Source organism: Pantherophis guttatus, chromosome 5, assembly GCF_059756535.1.
Source record: "Pantherophis guttatus breed Tessera chromosome 5, ASM5975653v1, whole genome shotgun sequence".
NCBI classification, from domain to species: Eukaryota; Metazoa; Chordata; class Lepidosauria; order Squamata; family Colubridae; genus Pantherophis; species Pantherophis guttatus.
In genome coordinates, this window is record NC_142067.1 from 47,384,030 (window position 1) to 47,403,433 (window position 19,404).

The window sequence follows — 19,404 nt, forward strand, 5'->3', positions numbered from 1 at the left end:
GAAGTATTTATCAACCTTAGCAACTTTTCAGATATATGGACTTCAACGCCAAGAATTCCCCAGCCTGCTTGCCTTGAATTCTGGGCGTTGAAGTCCACACTAGAAGTGCTATTCAGTAGGTTCTGACCAGTTCTGGAGAACCAGTAGCAGAAATTTAGTTCGGAGAACCGGTAAATACCACCTCTGGCTGACCCTGCCCCCATCTTTTCTCTGTCTCCCAAGTCCCAGCTGATCAGGAGGAAATGGGGATTTTGCAGTAACCTTCACCTGGAGTGAGGAGGGAATGGAAATTTTACAGTATCCTTCCCCTGGAGTGGGGTGGGAATGGAGATTTTGTAGTGTCCTTCCCCTGCCCCGCCCACCAAGCCATGTCACACCCACCAAGCCATGCCTACAGAACCGATAGGAAAAAAACTTGAATCCCAACAACGGTCCACACATCTTAAAGTTGTGAAGGTTAAGAAACAGTGTCTTACAGTATTGATATGGGTTTTGCCCTAATGTCTTTGGGGTGGGGGGGAACCCACACACAACATGGCATCATAGTATGGAAGGAAAAGTAATTAAAAACCTTACTACCAGATGTTTTTTCCCAAAGTTCTCCTGGTAAGAGCCATCAGTCAAACTGAATCTTCTGACTCATTGCCACCTCTTTTGAATTCCTAGCCTTTTAACCAAGGACTTTCCCCTGCAATCCAGACATAAGAAAAATAGAAAGGAAAATGGTTTGGAGTAAAAAAAAACACCACAACCATTTAATAGAATTTAACAAATCTCTTGGTAACCCCGAAATGTGAGAAGCAGCTCTGCAATTTGTTCATGATACAAAAATTTGAAGGAAAAAGAATGAAGCCACTCTGGAAATATAAGAAGAAGGAGAAGCAGTAATCATAATACAGATTTTCAAATACAATCATTTTATTTATTTATTTATTTCGGCAAGAATGTATTAGATAACAGATATAAGTATAAACATAATTATGAATATATGAATTGGATACAAATAAAAGGGAACATTAGGACAGGGATGGTAGGCATGCTGGTGCGCTTATGCACGCCCCTTAAAGATCTCTTAGGAATGGGGTGAGGTTGACAGTAGATAATCTAAGGTTAAAGTTTGGGGGGTTTGGGGAAGAAACCAATAGAATCTTACTGGACCCCTTTTGCAATGTTGTACTATTAGAACTTGTACAATTCAATTTCTAAGATCAGTCCTTCAAGTCCCCAGATTATCAGATTAGAGGCTAGAATGTGGTCGCCCATATTCAAATATTGACTCAAACTATCCTATTTCCCTTTTCACCTTGCTCCATTAAACATGAGTGATAAATTTAAATCCACCTGGAACCAGGCAGTGGCAACTAAAACCTCAAGCTTGGGCTTCTGTCCAGGTCTTCTCCTCAACATAGGATATGATCAGGCAAGCTCTCATTAATCACTTTGTAGCAGATACAGAACACCAATAGGATCTAGTCAGGACTCCAACCTTTACTGACAGTGAATCAACAAGCTCTCTGTCTTCCCTATACATACTTAACTAAACTCAAAGTACCTAAACAGGAGGGCACTTACTTGGATAGATGTCATGCCCTCTCCTTAGTTGTCCTTGAAGACCAACACAGGAAGATTCCATACCTGGAGAGACAATGCCCCTGTGACTCTGGATACAAAGAAACAATAGATCATGTGCCTCTCCAGTGCTTATATTACAGACATTTCTACTAGCCTGATCTCAACATTACCCTAGCGGTACAGGACAATTCAATACCTTGCTGCTGTTTACAATATACCAATTCTTCTACAATATACACTGTTGACAGGTTCTGCACATCTGTGTTTAAAAATGATTGGATGATGACTTGTGGCATAAACTAGACTTAATAGCCACCTAGTTTACCATACTAGAGTGGTCTCTAATTTGATAGATAACATCTTCTACATAATTTATGCTCCCCTACCTCCATCTAATTGTCATACCTCTCCTTTTAAATTCTTTTAGACTCTCTCTTTTCTCTTTTAAATATATGTTTATATCTTCTAACTTTTCATAAATATTATTTTTGACACTGATGTACCTTCTACAAGTTTTAATTGACTGTACCCCATCCCTTTGTGCTGATCTATGACTGTAATAAAGATTGATTTGATCTTAGTAAATTGTTAATTTACTACATAGTGGTATAATGATTTAATGTTATGCAGGGAGGGTGAACTTGTTCTGTCCCAAGTCACACTGGCAAGGCAAAGATTAAGTAGGATCTGTTTATCGCTTACTTATCACAGTGTCAAACGACCCACCAATGGTGTCACTGAAACTCCATTCTAGCCCTCAGCTCCCAGTCTGGATTCCCCAGCTCTACAAACTAGGTCCTAGCCAACCCATGAGTCAAAGAGGGAAGCAATACCCACAAATCCAGAATTACAACAACAAAAGCACAGTCTGAGAGTCAAGTCCAAAGTCTACAAGCAAAGTCTGAGGGTCAGAGTCTAAAAATGCAGTCCAAAGTTCAAGACACAGGATCCAAGAAAGCCGGGAAGGTGCACATCAAAACAAGCAGATGTTCCTGAAAAAGACACCAGTGGCTGATTAAATCAGCCTTCCCCAACTGTTCCTTGTGAGGAGAGGCAGGCCTGCTTCTTTGCAAACAACCTTGCTGACCTCCTCTGTGCCTCCCCCTGTTCTCCTCACCTGTGGGTCGAGTGGGGAGGCAGTTATTCCTCATCAGAGGTGGTCTGAAACCTGCCATCTCTGCTGGTCCTCTGCAGCTGCAGCTGCTCTGCTCCTGCAAGCAGCTCTCTGTCCAGTTGCCTCCCACCCTCATTGCCAGACAGCCCTGGGACTGCCTCATCCTCAGCCCCTGGATTCTCCACTCATTCAGAGGGACTGTGCCCTCCCCATTGGACAGTCTCGGTTCCAACTCCTCCTTCTCCTCTGAACTGGGATTCGACAAAGCCATGACTCCTACTCATTGTTTACTTGCTTGTCTGCCTCACAGAATGACATTGTTTGAGTTGGACAGCCCTATAAACCCATTGAATAATTACATAAACAAACAAACATACTATAAAACATTGCATTATTATTGGGATTCAGAATTCAGAATTTGGATCCCTTCCTTGGATACTGTCAGGCTGGCTTTATTAATTAATTAATTAATTTGTTTATTTCTTGCATGTCAAGCTGGCTTTCCTTATCTGTTTGTTTGTTTGATTGTTTGTTTGTTTGTTTGTTTACCGCATCTTCTATCTTACAGAACAAGAAATATATGTGAAACTCTGCAGAAACTTAGTATTGTTTTATTCAGTCAAGCACAGTGGCCCATCATTGAAAACTAACTGCTGGCTGTACCCACCTAACTAACTACCTGAGAATAAGTAAGTGATAATTAATTGAAAACTGATGAGCCAGCAGTGTGATATTGCTACAAAGACAATAAATGCAATTTTAGGTACATTGCAGGATTCCTAAACAGTTGTTGGACTTGATAACTTAAATGGCTCATTTCTATGAATCACTTAAAAGAGAATCTGGGGCCCAGTTGACATTTTTCCACTGGGATACAAGAGCCTTTCTTTCTCTTTTTAAGTAAACATAATTTATATTTGATTCACTGACCTTTGTCTCCCTTCCTTATAGCCATATAAAACATTGAATCTATATAGTTTATTTTATCTATTTAATTATTTTTATCACAGAGTGAAAGTGGAAGTATAGTCCTTTAGTTTACCTTTGTATAACTCGTCGGCTGGTGAAGGAACAGGCAGTTACACCAATATTTGTTTAGTTTAATTTTGTACTTCACTTCCAATAAAAATGGGATACATTTGTTTGTTTATACAATCAATCCACTACCTTAGAGAGCAGGCAACATTGACGTTTCCTTCTACTAATATGGTTTAAGCAAAAGAAATAGCCTCTGGATATTCAAAGTCCCCCTTTGCATTCTGATGAAAATTACTAGGGTTTAGCGATTGTTAGTACAAAGCAATATAGATGAGGATTCTGGAAACAGGATGTGATGATTGTACCCACTACCTTTTGAGTTTTCACATAAGCAAAGTTGACTGCTTACTGTCTCACAGATATATTATGAAAAAGCTCTCTATCATGTTATCTAATAGTATTTAAAAAATAATAGTGTCCCTTTCTGATTCCTTATTTTACAAAATGGCATATTCAAGTTTGCCAGAAATGAAAAAAGAAATGATAACAAGAGCTAAAGCAACATCATTGTTGCTTTGGGAACATTTTCACTTTCCCAGTTACTATTTTTTAAAATCACTGTGTGATGCATCTTTTGACTGTCTTCCCTGTTTGCTGAGAGGCCTGTTTTCTTTTCTGCTGACAGATTAAAGTGAAACTAGTATGCCTCGTAGGTGGGGTGTGAACATGGCCCAGAGAAAAAGCAAACAGGCCATGGCATGAGAACAAACATCAGGAAAGGATTAGCTGATGCCTTCTCTAAAGAGGAAAGGTTGTTCTTATTTCCTCGGGTGCTGCCTTGTGGTGCAACATTGAAGAAATCGTTCTCCAAACATGGGAAGAAGGGAAATACTGAAAAAGAGATGGAGTCACTGATTGCAAGTTGGTTTTAAGCACTCAGTACCACTCGGGTTAAAGCCAACAATTCCGCTTTCCCATGCAAGGGCCATAGGTCTCAATAGGTAATTATTACGTCTGTGTTTTTCTTATAACTAGCAGCTGTCAGCAACATTGGCTAAATTCCAGCTGCATTGTGGAAAGCCGCTATGTGTGAACAAAGCTGCTAGTTTTCAGAGATAGAGACACATATGAACATTTAAATCAAGTATATCAGAATAAAAAATGTAAAGCATAAAACTGCTTTTTTAGTATATGCATATAGTGCACCTACTTTGTGTTTATGTTCCCTGAATGGGGAAGCAAACATTATTTAGTTGAGCTTTGATCCTTCCCACAGTAAGGTTTCTTGAATAAGCTAAAAATAGAGTAAATGCTTTTTTTAAAAAAAGAACAGTTTAGGGACTATCAAAGCTATTTGCTGTTAGAACACAGTAACACAAACTATATTAAACATCCAGTTCTAATGGGGTCAAGGCAAGTGGTTTTTATCAAACAAGTTCCTTGTGGTGGATTTGATGTGTTCACTTTGTTTTCACTTGCAGTTGAGTTTTGTAGATAACTTCAGAGCAGTGGTATGTGTCCTTTGTGTTTTCTTTTGCTCTTGGTCTGGCCAGCTTAAGTGAAAAATGCTACATTCATAGATATCATGGATTGTTTCTGAAGGATTTTATCTAACAGTGTATGCTAAGGCCTCTCTCCAGAGTTCATTGAAGAATGATTCAGGGACAGCAGACAAATGATGCCCTGTTCTTGCAGTATCTTTCAAAAGAATTATCTCTGGGGCTTTCTTTCGCCAATATTATGTCTTTAAGCCAGCTTGTTTTCAGTACTTTCAAGTTATGTGGTATGTGACAAGTGTGTGATAACAGTATGTCAGAGTTCATTTTGTTCTGTTTGCCATTTGACCAAACAACCCACCCACACTCAAATAAGACTCCTAATCCTTTGATGATACTAGTTTATAGTATGAAACGATCTGTTTCTAATGTGTGTTTTCATTAGAGTTTTACTCTAATGAGTAAAGAAATTACAGTAGAGAAAGAAATAGGATTATAAGATTTTCTCTACTGCATTGATCTCCCATTAAATATGATGAATATTTTTAAAATATTCAACATTACTTTTGGTAATACAACAGACTTCAGAATTTAACTCTAATATGTTCAGTGCTAAATTACAAATGAATCAATGTATTTTTAAGACACATAATGCAATCCCATACAAAAGTGCTTTGCAATACAAAGCCGCATGGGAAATAAGCCAATCACCTAACAAAAACCACAAAAGCCAATGCTACTATTGTATACCTCATTTTCCTCTATTAAAAGACAAAGGGCAGTGGCTCTATAATATATATATACTTTTCTGGGGTGAAATTTTTTATTTATTTATTTATTTAATTTTTATACCGCCCTTCTCCCGAAGGACTCAGGGGGGTGCACAGGCAAAAATAAAAACGGACACATATAAAATTTAGACCAGTTTAAAAGGAATTAAATAATTTGGCCCATTTCAATTAAGATAAAGACAACCCATATAACTTAAAATTGATCTTGGTATTCAGGCCAGCCCAGCTTGTTGAAACAACAGCATCTTGAGGCACAACGAAAGGTGCGTAGGTCAGGGATCATCCGTAAATCCTGGGGCAATTCGTTCCAGAGGGCAGGTGCCCCCACAGAGAAGGATCTCTCCCTGGGAGTCACCAGTCAACATAGTTTGACCGACAGCACCCCGAGGAGTCCCTCTCTGTGGGAATGTACTGGCCGGCGGAAGGCTATTGGTAGCAGAAGGCGATCTCGTAAATACCCAGGTCCTAAGCCATGGAGCGCTCTGAAGATAGTAACCAACACCTTGAATCGCACCCGGAAGACCACCGGAAGCCAGTGCAGCTCGCGCAGGAGAGGTGTTACATGGGAGCGCCATGTCACTCCCATAATCACCCGCGTGGCCGCATTCTGGACCAGTTGGAGCCTCCGTGTGCTCTTCAAGGGGAACCCCATGTAGAGAGCATTACAGTAGTCCATTTCTTGGAAATGAAATACAAGTATTTCTATTCCATCATGAAAAAGTGTCTTTAGTTTTGTTAGTTTTTTTTAAAGTAAACTTTAAATACAAGCATATTTGAAATATGAATGTAAAGTAAAACCCTATGCAAAATTTATTAACTCAGAGAGCTAAGGCCCCATGCATGACTTATCTTGCCTGGCTTAGAAGCTGAGGAGAGTTGGATTTGATTATTACAGGGTGGGAAAGCCACCAAGTAATGCCAAATTGTAGGGTAGATTAGGAAGATGGAAAACATATTACAATAATACCTGGCAAACTATGTCTGTTTTATTGTTGAGAAAATTCCAGAGTTGTTTTATGAAGTCAAATAGGAGCTTAGCTTGACTCAGTGATGCACATATCTAGCAGGAGATAGTTATGGTATTGAGAATAGGATTTATACTAGATGTGCAATGCACAATCTAACAAATGTTTAGCTTATGTTTTAAATATTACGGATCAAAATTTCCAAAACCATTGCAATCTGGTGACTGGATAACGATTCTCTAATCTTCTATAAACTATATTCAGATTGGTAGAATTGAAAGATTTATATACACGTTTTTGATACTATTTTCTTTTCCCTTTCATGGGGGATCCTTTCATGAAAAGCTATATATTACACCATAAACATACAAACGTGGAAAACACTGGTATTTTTATTGAATCAGTTCCTCATAATATACTGTATACACCACTGAAAAATCACAGAATTAGAATATACTACAAGAACATTCTGATAAAGCTAATTTCAAGTAGTAATATGGTGCCTTTTTCTTACTTTGTCCCTGCACACATTTCCCCACCCCATATACACACACATTCTGGAATACAACATTTATCCAAATACACACTTGCGCAATTTGAGGTGGAAAACAGAGAGGAAATGTCTCTCAATGCTTGTTATAAAATATTATATTTTGTTGATCAAATGTATACTTTATCTTTCATATAGGAGTTCATGGTGATATACATAATTATTTGTTCTTTTTTTCCCATCATCACAACAACTATGTGAGGTAGGTTGGTGTGGAAGAAGAGTAACTACTCCAAAATCACCCAAAGAGTTTCTATGACTAAGGCTATCAGATCTGGGCTGAACAAATCTACACAGTACAGCAAAAATGTAGCATAGAGGGTTAGAAACTATTTACTGTCATAGGTTAATTTCATATTTACAGCCTGTATCTGCTAGTCCTGAATTGGGTTTTGGCATTACTTATTTATAATCTAAATGGACAGTACTCTCTACTAGCATTGTTAAAATTTTATAGCTTGTTTAAACCAGGAATATAGGTAATCATTTTGCATGTTTGACTGTATTTTCAAAATATAGGCATGAGAAGTACCCTTTAGGATTTTTTTAAAAATCTGGAACAACTGCTGTTCTAAGATATTGCAGGAAGAGTACCTACAAGTAGGCTGTAGAACTTAGGTAACTTAGTTGGCTCCAGGAGTCAATCTAAGTTAGGGAGTTCTCTTTATTGATTCTTTGAACTCTAGCAGTAAGATCTATACAGATCAGTTTGGGTTCTTCAGCTGCACTACCAATCCAACTTTTTTTCTTGTAAACCTCACTAAGTAGAAAAAGTACCCTACTTTTGGCATAAATGAGACATCTGATCAGGGAACCACTTGGACCACAAATAAACCCAGGTTTGTTTGAGGTTATAACTGTATATCTCAATTCTTACAGGTAACTGGTTTAGATATTGCATAACACACAAAGTCTGCTCAAGTTACGACTGTCATGTAAGACAGCTATTAATTTTCAGTATGGTACTTTAACGAAGGAGTCCTCAAACTATGGCCCGCGGGCTGGATACGGCCTGCCGAAGCCATTAATCCGACCTGCGTGGGACCATGAAGCTGCCCCGCCCACATCAACCCACCTACCTGCCGGCCCCCACTCACCTTCTGGAGGCTGAGGAGGCCAAAAACAAGCCTGTTTTTGGGTGGCAAACTGGTTCTGGAGGCCAAGGCCAAAAATGTGATGCGTGGAGGCCAAAAACGGGCCCATTTTTGGCCTCCCCGGGGTCCAGAGAGAGAGAGGGAGAGGGAGGGAGGAAGAGAGAGAAAGGCACACACAAACAAACACAAACAGAAGTCCGTCACCCCCCCCCAAAGGCAGCCATATCCCTTCACTAACCTGCTTTCGACCCCCAGGAGGATAACAAATAAAAGTTTAATTTGTGTGTATTGTTTAATGGACTGCTAAATTGGCCACGTCCACCCAGTCACATGACCACCTAGCCATGCCCACCCAGCTTGTCCAGCCGCCCAACAGTCTGAGGGAGTGTGAATTGGCCCTGTTTAAAAAGTTTGAGGACTCCTATTTTAGATAGTGTATAGGTCCGATGCACTCTGAGTCTGTGCTTGTCATTAGTATTTGAATAGTTCCATGATACATTGCAGCTTGAAAGTGCATCTTGGTTTTTCTATTCAGTTCTACCTGGCTGATAAACACTTGAAAAAAACTGATGAACCATTGAGTTTTAAAGTAAGTTATTGTATAATTAGTCCTTTCCAAAAGATTCTTGGCTTTAGAAAATTTCCAGATTGATTTTGAACTGCCTTAGGAATAGTGGTATATTTTAATAAACATCAAGTAGCATATAATCTAGATTATAATAAATGGTATCATAGAACCACTTGTTTCCAGCAAAGTGGTGGCTTCTTTTAAGCTTAGGTCATTGACTATCTATAAACATTGTCCTAAAAACTAAGAGGGAAAAGAAAATAACAGTTTTCAAAACTGATCACATACTAATTTAACATTTGTCTTAAACTGAAGAGTTGTTTCACTTCTTTATCAGCAATTCTCTGAATTGGATTACATAATTTATGTAAAAACAAGGACTATACTGTATAAACAATCAAGTAACTAACTCTTTCAACAGTCAGTAAAGCAGTGTTTTATTTAAATAATTATCTTACTGAGCCATTTGTTTCCCACTGTTTTAGAATCATTACTGATTCAAACTGTACACTAAATGATTATCCAATTCTTTTTTGAGGATGAAGAAATCTTAACCCTCTCTGAGAATAAAATACTGTTTACACTTGTGGTATAGCTCAGAGAAACCTGCCCAACCTGTTTTATTGTGTTTGGGAAATCTTTTGCATATCCTATCCTTAATGTTATTAGAGTAAGTAGTATTTGGGGTTTAGAATAGAGAGTCATTGCATCTCAGTGAAGATTTCTAGTGAATAAACTTCTATAAGATTATATTAGTTATTACCAGCTTCCAAGTGCAATTCAAGGTGCTACAATTCAAGCCTTTCATGGTGCAGGGCCAGAATCACCTATCTCTGACTATTTCTCCTCATTTACCAAGATCTGACTGACTGACACACTAAGGATCCTATCATTTAGACCATCGTCTGCGACCTGTCCTTAAATGCCACACTTCGATTGTTACTTTGTTACAGAGCCGCAGATTACGACATTGAACATGCGAACAAGTTAACTTCACTACTACTGGGCAGCCTCCTGCCCACACCCAATAATCTTTCCTGATGACCTTAATTTACCACTTGTTAATTGGACCCTAAATGAATGTACAACTGAACCTATACATGCAACCCTGTACAATACTGTAACTAATCTGGGACTTGATCAACTAGTAACTAACAACACTAGACTCAACAACTGCCTTGATCTCATCTTCTGCAACAGTTTAAATTCTATTTATGGACTACAAATAAAAGAACCATTCTCCAACAGCGACCACAGCATGATTGAATTTTGTCTCAACTTACGCCCTCTCAAAAATCATCATAATGATGGGATTCCCAGTTATAACTTTAAAAAAGCCAATTATGATCTCATAGACAATGAACTCTCATATCTTGATTGGCAAAATCTATTCTCTGGCTGTAATACTGCTGATGACCATTACAACATTTTCTTGCGCGAACTCAAAAGAATCATTAAACTTTACGTACCACTAATACCCCACAAAACCAGAAAAAATAACTACCAATAACAATAAGGAAATTACAATCCAGAAAAAAATCTCTTTGGCGAAAAAACAAAACAAACTACATAGATAACTTCAAAAACCGCTACAAAAATTTATGCCAACAAATAAAGATTGAATGCACCAATTACCACATCAAGCAAGAAGAAAACCTTCTATGCACAAAATCCACCTGTGCCTTCTATAATTTTGTAAACAACAAACTTAAAGACTCGAGATCCATCCCACCCCTAAAAGGACCAAACAATGAAGATTGTATTGACGAAACCGTTAAAGCCAATCTCTTTAATATGTTCTTTGGCTCAGTCTTTGTAAACAGCAACAACACATACCCAATATTTCCCAGTTGTACTACAGACAATTACAACAATTACGTTGATCCTATACATATTGATTTTACAAAAGACAATGTTGAAAAGGCTCTATGCAATCTAAAACCATCTCTATCTATTGGACCTGATGGACTATGTGCATACTTCTTAAAAAAGCTTTCCACTGCAATTGCAGAACCTCTAAGCATAATTTTTGAAAAATCTTTCAGTACCAGCACCTTGCCCTACCAATGGTCACAAGCCAGGGTCATCCCTATCTTCAAAAAGGGAGACCCTAGCCTAGTTGAAAATTACAGACCAATCTCTTTATGTTGCGTCACCTGCAAAGTCATGGAATCAATCATTAACCAATCTATTACCCTACACCTAGAGACAAACAACCTACTTTCTAACAAACAATTCAGTTTCAGAAAAAAATTATCCTGTAATCTACAACTACTACATTGCAAAAACATATGGACTACACATCGCGATCAGGGCAAAGCAACAGATGCAGTTTACATATACTTCTGTAAAGCTTTTGATTCAGTGGTACACGACAAATTACTTCTAAAATCCTATGGCATTTCTGTACTCCTACATAAATGGATAGCTGCCTTCCTGTCAAACAGACAACAAGTGGTCAAAATAGGAAGCGCTCTATCAAATCCTGTACATGTTAATCCTGTACATGTTAGTGTTCCCCAAGGCAGTCTAAGTGCCCGACCCCACTGTAACAACATTGCCAAAAAGGCATTAAGAGTTGTTAACCTAATCTTGCATAGCTTCTTCTCTGGTAATGTTGTACTACTAACTAGAGCATACAAAACATTTGCTAGACCAATTCTTGAATACAGCTCATCTGTCTGGAACCCGCACTGCATATTGGACATAAATACAATTGAGAGAGTCCAGACACATTTTACGAGAAGAGTCCTCCATTCCTCTAACCGCAATAAAATACCTTATGCCACCAGACTTCAAATTTTGGGCTTAGATAATTTAGAACTATGCCGACTTCAGTCTGACCTAAGCATAGTACATAAAATTATCTGCCACAATGTACTTCCTGTCAATGACTACTTCAGCTTCAACCATAACAATACATGAGCAAATAATAGATAAACTCAAGGTAAACTGTTCCAAACTCGATTGCAGAAAATATGACTTCAGTAACAGAGTGGTCAATGCCTGGAATGCACTACCTGACTCTGTAGTTTCTTCCCCAAACCCTTAAACTGTCTACTGTTTAACCTTAAACTGTCTACTGTTGACCTCACCCCATTTCTAAAAGGTCTGTAAGGGGTGTGCATAGGTGCACCAGCGTGCCTACCGTCCCTGTCCTAATATTCCTTTTTTACTTATACTCTTTTCATGTATTCAAATTATGTTTATACTTTTACCTGTTATCTTATATATGCTTGACAAATAAACTTATGATGATGATGATGATGATGATATCATATTACAGGATACAGGTAGTCCTCAACTTACAACCATTCATTTACTGACAAAGTTATAATAGCACTAAAAAAGGTTACTTATGATCGATTTTCACACTTATGATCATTGCAGTATCCCCGTGATTAAAATTTGAGTGTTTGGCAACTGGCATATATTTATGACAACTGCTTTGTCCCAGGGTCATGCGATCACCATTGGCTTCCCAGCTGACTTAAACAAGCAAAGTGAAGCCAGGTTCACTTAATGACTGCATGATTCATTTAATAACTGCAGTGATTCAACTGTGCCAAAAAAGGTTATAAAATGGGATAAAAGTCACTTAACAACTGCTTAGCAACCAAAATTTGGGGCTCACTTGTGGTTGTAAGTTGAGGACTACCCATTACATTTCTCTATTGCTGCTCACACACTTTTTTCCCCCACAACAGAGAGAATGGTACCCCATCTTGTATGAAGTATTTTTCCACCACTTTATGTATTTGCATGTTCTAAATTATAATTTTAAAAATTATTCTAAGTCTAAATCTAATCTGCTTTATTATATGGATTTTATTGACTAATTTTTATTTACTAATATTGTATATCACTTTTAGTCATGGCCATATAAATGAAATAAAGTAAACAAATAAGCTATAGGTCTCTCACTGTGGCAGAAACATATACCACAAAGGTTTTTCAAGTGTCATATTGTTTTATTCTTATCTTGTGCCCATGACAAATTAATGTGGTAATTATTGCAGTTTTAGTGTAGTGTTTTCCTTCTTGTCCCTAAATATTTTTTTGCTGTGGAACAGTGGTGGTATTCAGCTGGTTCTATCTGGCTTGGGCAAACCAGTAGTGGCGGCTGCGGGAGGCTCCACCCACCTGCCCAGACGTCATCACATCCTGTTTTTGATGATTGTGCATGTGTGGAAGGCCCTGTGCATGTGTGGAGGGGCTGTGTGCAAGCAAACCGAGCGCGCACACTCACGCACTCATATTTGTGAACTGGTAGTGAAGGTAAGTGAATACCACCCCTGCTGTGGAGACAATGTTTGACTGGGTGATTCATGATAAAATTAGAGATTTGAGATTTCTTTACTCCTTATTAGCCTTTTTAGGCTCTGTGTGTCTGAATGCCTGTCTGTCTCTTGTTGTACACTGCTACTATGACCATTGAAGTTTGACCTATACAGTAGATATCTGGCTTTTGCACATGCATGATACTATGAAAGTGTCTTATGTAAATGGATTTAGCATTCTTTTGTGGGAGAAAATATGTTTAAAATTAATGTTTTTCTGTGGCTGTACTTTTTACTGATTTTATTACTTGACTGTAGAATTTAAAAAATATATAAATCATATAAACTAGTCAGTTTCAACTTATTTTCTTGTTATTTGTAAATTTAACCAATGTGTTATATTTAATAATTTTTATTAACACGATTGTGAAATTAGGTTGAAACGAATTTAGGTTATAATCAGTGCTACCTATGATCCTATAATTCAGGGATGTTACTTTATTTCTGCTTTTCTCAGCAGATACTAAGAGATTTTCTTAAAAAGTCTTTCTTATATCATATTTCTTCATTGCTTTAATGGATTGAAGGAATTTAGATTACTGTCATCTCATTAGTCTCTCTTAGCATTTCAGTGGAATATGCTAAATCACAATATTAATCATACTTTCATGTAAAATCCTATACATGAAATGTTGATTTCACAGGAAATCCTTCTCTGCCAGCACCTAGCCATATGCATCCTCTGAAATTTTGCATCACTATGCTCATTCAGAGCATTTCACGTCTGTTAGATCATCTTCCAGGGAATTCTGTGATTAGCACAGGTACAGAATAGTATCAGGTCCCAATATTCTCACACTTCACCAGCTTAATTATGACCTTGGTATTCTTTCCTGTGGCTGTTAGTACTGATCTAGGTGACTTTCCCAATCTAAATTGTAACTCTTGAGGGTTTCAGACTATTAGAACTGGTCTCAGATTCACTAGTTCTTTAACCCATCAGCACCATAAATGACACCTTTCTGTCATTGCTACCATTCCAAGTCCAGGTAGCAGGCCCCAGTAGCAGTAATTGTTGTTTTTCTGTCACTTAGTTACCAATTTATCTCGGTAACTGTATTGTATTCTTGAGTATCACAGTCCCAGATAAGTCTCAGCCTCACAGGTGATAGTAACCATCATTTCCCACTTCCTCTTGTCTCAATATGGTAAATGTTCTGATTGCAGGGTGGTACTCTAGTTTAGGCCCTCTGCCTCAGCTCCTTTCAGACATCCTCCAACAATGTCAACTATAGATGTTGTAATCATTTTTGAAATGTTCAAGTAACAATTCTAAGCCACTTTTCCTATCCACCAATTCTGCAAGTCAGGAACTCTACAACAGCAGTTCCAGTGATAGCTCCAATGGCTCTGATAGAAGAACGATTGTTCTCAAGCCGTCAGCTAGTTTGTTGGGACTAGTGAGTCAGTCAACAGCCATTTGAATGATCCAATGAGCTCAGAGGCTCCAATAACATCACTGTGTGGCTAAGTAATCACCTGGTGGAATATGTACAAATAGATACAAACACATATTTAGTATGTATATACATATATAGAAATATTAGTTTTCTTGAATATTAGTATACGCTTTGATTTTTCTATTTCATTGGGAATTAAAATAAATGATTTCCTGTTTAAAGTTTCAATCTTATTATCTAATCCTTCTCTTACTTTTTAAAAATCAATTTATCCCTGCAGGATTCATCTGCCTAATTTAGCAAGATATTTATATACTGTGAAGTAATAAATATCACTTATATGTGCAGTTCCTGTCACTATCCTTCCTACTCCTCTTTTTCCACTATGATATATATCTATTTAACATGGCCAGGGGAGCAGCCATTTTAGTCCACTACAGCAAAATCATCATCATCATCATCATCCACAAAATATTAAGATCAAAACTGAATGCTGGAAACATAATTAAAGCCATTAATACATGGACAGCTCCAGTGATACACTACTCAGCTGGAATCATCAACTGGACTGTAACTGAACTTGAAAACTTGGACCAGAAAGCACGTCAAACAATCAAACTGTAGAAGAAGAAAAATGAAGTTTGAATGACTATGTGAACCAAAGTACAGAAAACTTTCTGCAGGCTGTGAAAATGGAGAACATTATTAAAACAACAGAAACAAAGACAGAATATAACGAAAAACAGCTAGATGACAGATAAAATGGATGGAAAACCTAAGTTTTGCATGGACAGCACTTGAAAAACTTTGAAGGAAAATGTGATAACAACTTGACGTGGGCATGTCTTAAGATGGAAACTATCAAGAAATGGAAGGTTTAATACTTGCTGCTCAAGAACAAGCACTACAAACCAATGCCATGAAAGCGAAGAATATACAAAAATCCACTGACAATCCAAACTGCCAACTTTGCAACGACAAAGTTGAAACTGTTTCACATTTAATATGTGAGTGCAGCAAAATCACACAAACTGATTACAAAGCTAGACATGACTAAGTTGCTAAATTAATTCACTGGTCATTATGTAAAAAGTATGATTTACCTGTATCTGAAAAGTCATGGGAACATAAGGTGGAAAAAGTTGTTGAAAATAAGAAGGTGAAGATCTTGAGAGACTGTCAAATACAGACGGATCGTCATTTGGAACATAACACGCCAGATATCACAGTTGTCGAAAACTGAAGTGTATAATTTATTGATATCACTCTACCGGGAGACGCCAGAGTCGAAGAAAAAGCACTAAAAAAAATCACGAAATATCGCAACCTGGCCATCGAAACTACGCGATTATGGATGAAACATGTGACAGTGATACTCATTGTCATCGGGGTACTTGGCACCCTGTCCAAGAATTTTACAAAGTACATCAAGAAATTGCAGCTTCCTGTAATAACACCAGCGGAACTGCAAAAGACTGTGCTATTCGGAACAACATACATTTTAAGACAATACTTGGTCGATACCTAGGATGCTGGCAGCAATCTGTATAAACCATCAAAGCCAGTCAATGATATTTGTGATACATTTTTAAAGGTTCAGTTGACTGAGTTTCATGTTTAATGAATAAAAGTTTATAATATAAAGATTAGCAGGTGTATTAGAAAGTGAGGATCATATAGTGTTTAACATATTACAATCACAGAAATACAAAACTAAGTCCATCGTTAATCATGGAAACTCACAGAATTGTTTTAATTCAGTTCAACCTAGTTGTGGAGCAAAGTGGAGCAGTGTTATGCATGCTGAGTTAAACTATGAAGGAGAGGTAAGACATTATTCATTACATTTTTACCTGGTCCTTATTACTTTATAAGTAATTCAAGGCAGTGAACATACATAATAAAATTTATGATCACAATTGGAGCCAGAATTTTAGTTGCTAAGTGATGTGGCTATTAACAAATCATCACATGACTGGACTTGATTTCCAACTAGTTTTTACTATAGTTGTTAAGCAAATCATTGCAATCAGTAAGTGAATCCTGTTGATTGTGCAACTGTTGTAACTTGAATAAGTTGCAAGATATTTTTTCTGATAATCACTGTTAACTCTGAACCATCATTAAATAAATGGTCGTAAATTGAAGATTACTTCTATTCTTTCTTCATCCTATTTTCCCCAACAACACCTCATCTTTTGAGGTGAATTGGACTGAGAGATAATAATTGTCCCAAAATTATCTAACTGGCTTTCATGCTTAAGGCAAGAGTAGAACTTACAGTCTCCTGGTTTCTAAATGAACATTTCTACCTAGTTAAAAGTTATATCACTATGCATTTGCTAATTATGAAAGCTATTAATGTGTTCTGAATTAGCAAGTGCTTAGCTAATTACATACATAAATCGTAAGTATGAGTTGTTTAGTAACCAGGAGTAATCATATATATGTAATTTGGCAAAATACTTGTACTTTCTGTAATTTATGAAGCTTTGGTTTTGAAGAACAGATTCCTGAAATCAGTGCTAAATATATAAATAATATATAAATATATAAATAAATTTTTAAGCATCTGTTTTGTCTATTTTAGAAATCAAGCTAAACAAACTGTTAAACACAGTAAATTCCTTTGTAAATGGTAAACAGAACTTTCAATTGTATTTTCAGGAGGAAAAGAATGATATGCATCTACTGCTTCCCCTGTAATTTTATCCTGAAAACAGTTACTCAGATTACAAGGGGGGAAATGTAGGTTTATTTACAGAAACCAATGATTTCATAAGATTGTACAGTACATTAACATATTCATTTCAGCAGAATAAGAGACATCTTGGTTGCCATCATTGTACACAATGAGAGATTATTGACATTTAGGAAGAAGGCACATCATCTTCTTAGGTGACACTGATCCCTACAGAAGTCAGAAACAAAAATTGGCTTTGTAATACAGGGACAGGATTTAGGAGAAATGATTTCAACCCCTGGGAAGTAGTTAAGGAACACAATAGTAACAATGGGCATTTTTCTACAAATGCTCCTCTCACTAATATATTTAGCCAGTTATCTGTGTATTCAACTGTATTGACATTATTTAAAAAGTCAAGTTCAATGTCTCTTCTGAATATTGTGGTTTTTAAATACAGGAAAATATATGCCAGCTGAAGAGGAAATTAGATCTGCCTAGAGCTTTGCAAATGTTTTTTTCCTCTCTAAATATTTCTGAATTTGAAGCTAGATAAACATATATATCACATTTAATACCTGTTTTTGGCCAAATCATCTAGCAGACCTACTCACAGAATTTTCAAGACACAGATAGGAAATAGATAAAAAGTCCCTTTGACTATAGTTCTTCCAAAATCTGCTGCATGCAATTCATCCCAGTTCTGGGAGTTCTCATTACAAATTCTATAGAGTGTCAATTTCATACAATTTTGCTGTTTTATTCATGCTGATATATTTCTAGGTACCCTGTACATTCTTTCCCATTAGAGCTCTTTTATCCCAATGGCCTGCATTTTGTGATAGGACTTTTATCTTTCCAGCGATATGTGTACTTACTTTCATAGATCTACTTTCATAGATCTCCTGTTGTTAGGAGAGAAAGGGGTTTAAACATCTGAACACGACTAGCTCATATAACTATGGGCTATATGAAAAGATGGTTATGGTATGCAAGTATTTCTGTTATTATTTCTGTAAAACGGTAACTACGGACTCTCATACACATGCACAAATTTCTCCCTTTCTGTGGCGAGTTAAAAAGGGGTCCAGAAAGAAGTAGTCAAATCCACACAGACTTTCCTAAGCTTTCTGCACTCGTAGCTATTATTTATGGAATTGTGCGTGTACCGGAGAAAGAAGCCAGTTTATGGGAATCATAGGGCAAGCGAGGGCGCTTTTTTGCCTGTTGCAATTTCCCGGAGCCTGCATTGCTGGGAGTTTCTGCTTAGGGTGAGCGAGCAACTGAGTAAGCGAAGGGGAGAGGTCAGCGCCTTTCTCTCGGATTTCGGCTGCCCTTAGTGTCGGGGCAACTCCATCGGAGCACGTAGAAGGGCTGTGGCCGGGCGGAAGTGACGGCCGTTTCACCTGCTGAGCTCCGAGGGGACAGAGGAGGGCGGCGCAAGCCGGCGAGTGTCCGTTGGGAATTCGCTCAAGAGTCGCTTCTTTTCCCCTGGCCGCCGGCAACTGCTCTCTCTCTCTCTCTCTCTCTCTCCCCGCCATGGCATCGCTGCTGCCGCTTTTGTGGGCTGCAACGTTTCTTTGCGCAGGTAAGACTGGAGGGTCAGCGAGGAAGACTCCCCCCCCCACCCCTCCGTTTGCCCCCCCCTTTTTTTTTCCCGGCACCCACAGTCGCCCAGCGTTTCTTTCGCCGAACTCTTCCCCGGGAGATGGGAAAACAAAAGGCTCCGACTTAAAGGGACTGGAGCTTGGATAGATCGCGTTGCGAAATGACTCTGTGGCTCCAGTATATTCTTGGGGCTTTCTCGGGAGGGATCGGTTGTGAAAGGGCTCCGAAGCGGGGTGTGAGAGGGA

At 37.9% G+C, this 19,404-nt stretch overlaps 2 protein-coding genes across 10 annotated transcripts in view; one reads left to right on the forward strand and one right to left on the reverse strand.

Annotated features, from left to right (window-relative positions):
- LOC148113350 (uncharacterized) overlaps positions 1-19,404 on the reverse strand; it is a 79,611-nt gene that overhangs the window by 59,582 nt on the left and 625 nt on the right. For 3 of the 6 annotated variants that reach the window (XR_015734460.1, XR_015734459.1, XM_087895044.1), the window contains exons 1-2: positions 2,690-2,826; positions 1,573-1,660 (exon numbers count right to left, since the gene is read on the reverse strand). The exons of 1 other annotated variant lie outside the window; for it this stretch is intronic. Coding sequence is in view for 3 of the 5 variants with exons in the window: in XM_087895044.1 (XP_087751170.1) it covers positions 1,573-1,633 (61 nt within the window). In the remaining 2 variants the exon portion in view is untranslated. Of the gene's footprint in view, positions 1-1,572; positions 2,575-2,689; positions 2,827-19,404 lie in introns of those variants that run through there. 2 more of the 6 variants (XM_087895042.1, XM_087895045.1) reach the window with 2 other exon arrangements.
- The window catches only part of CXADR (CXADR cell adhesion molecule), a 61,099-nt gene continuing 60,288 nt past the window's right edge, over positions 18,594-19,404 (forward strand). For 3 of the 4 annotated variants that reach the window (XM_034424073.3, XM_034423953.3, XM_034423725.3), the window contains exon 1: positions 18,805-19,139. In XM_034424073.3, coding sequence (XP_034279964.2) covers positions 19,091-19,139 — 49 coding nt within the window. In that variant the 5' untranslated portion in view covers positions 18,805-19,090. Of the gene's footprint in view, positions 19,140-19,404 lie in introns of all 4 variants that reach the window. The other variant, XM_034423871.3, reaches the window with a different exon arrangement.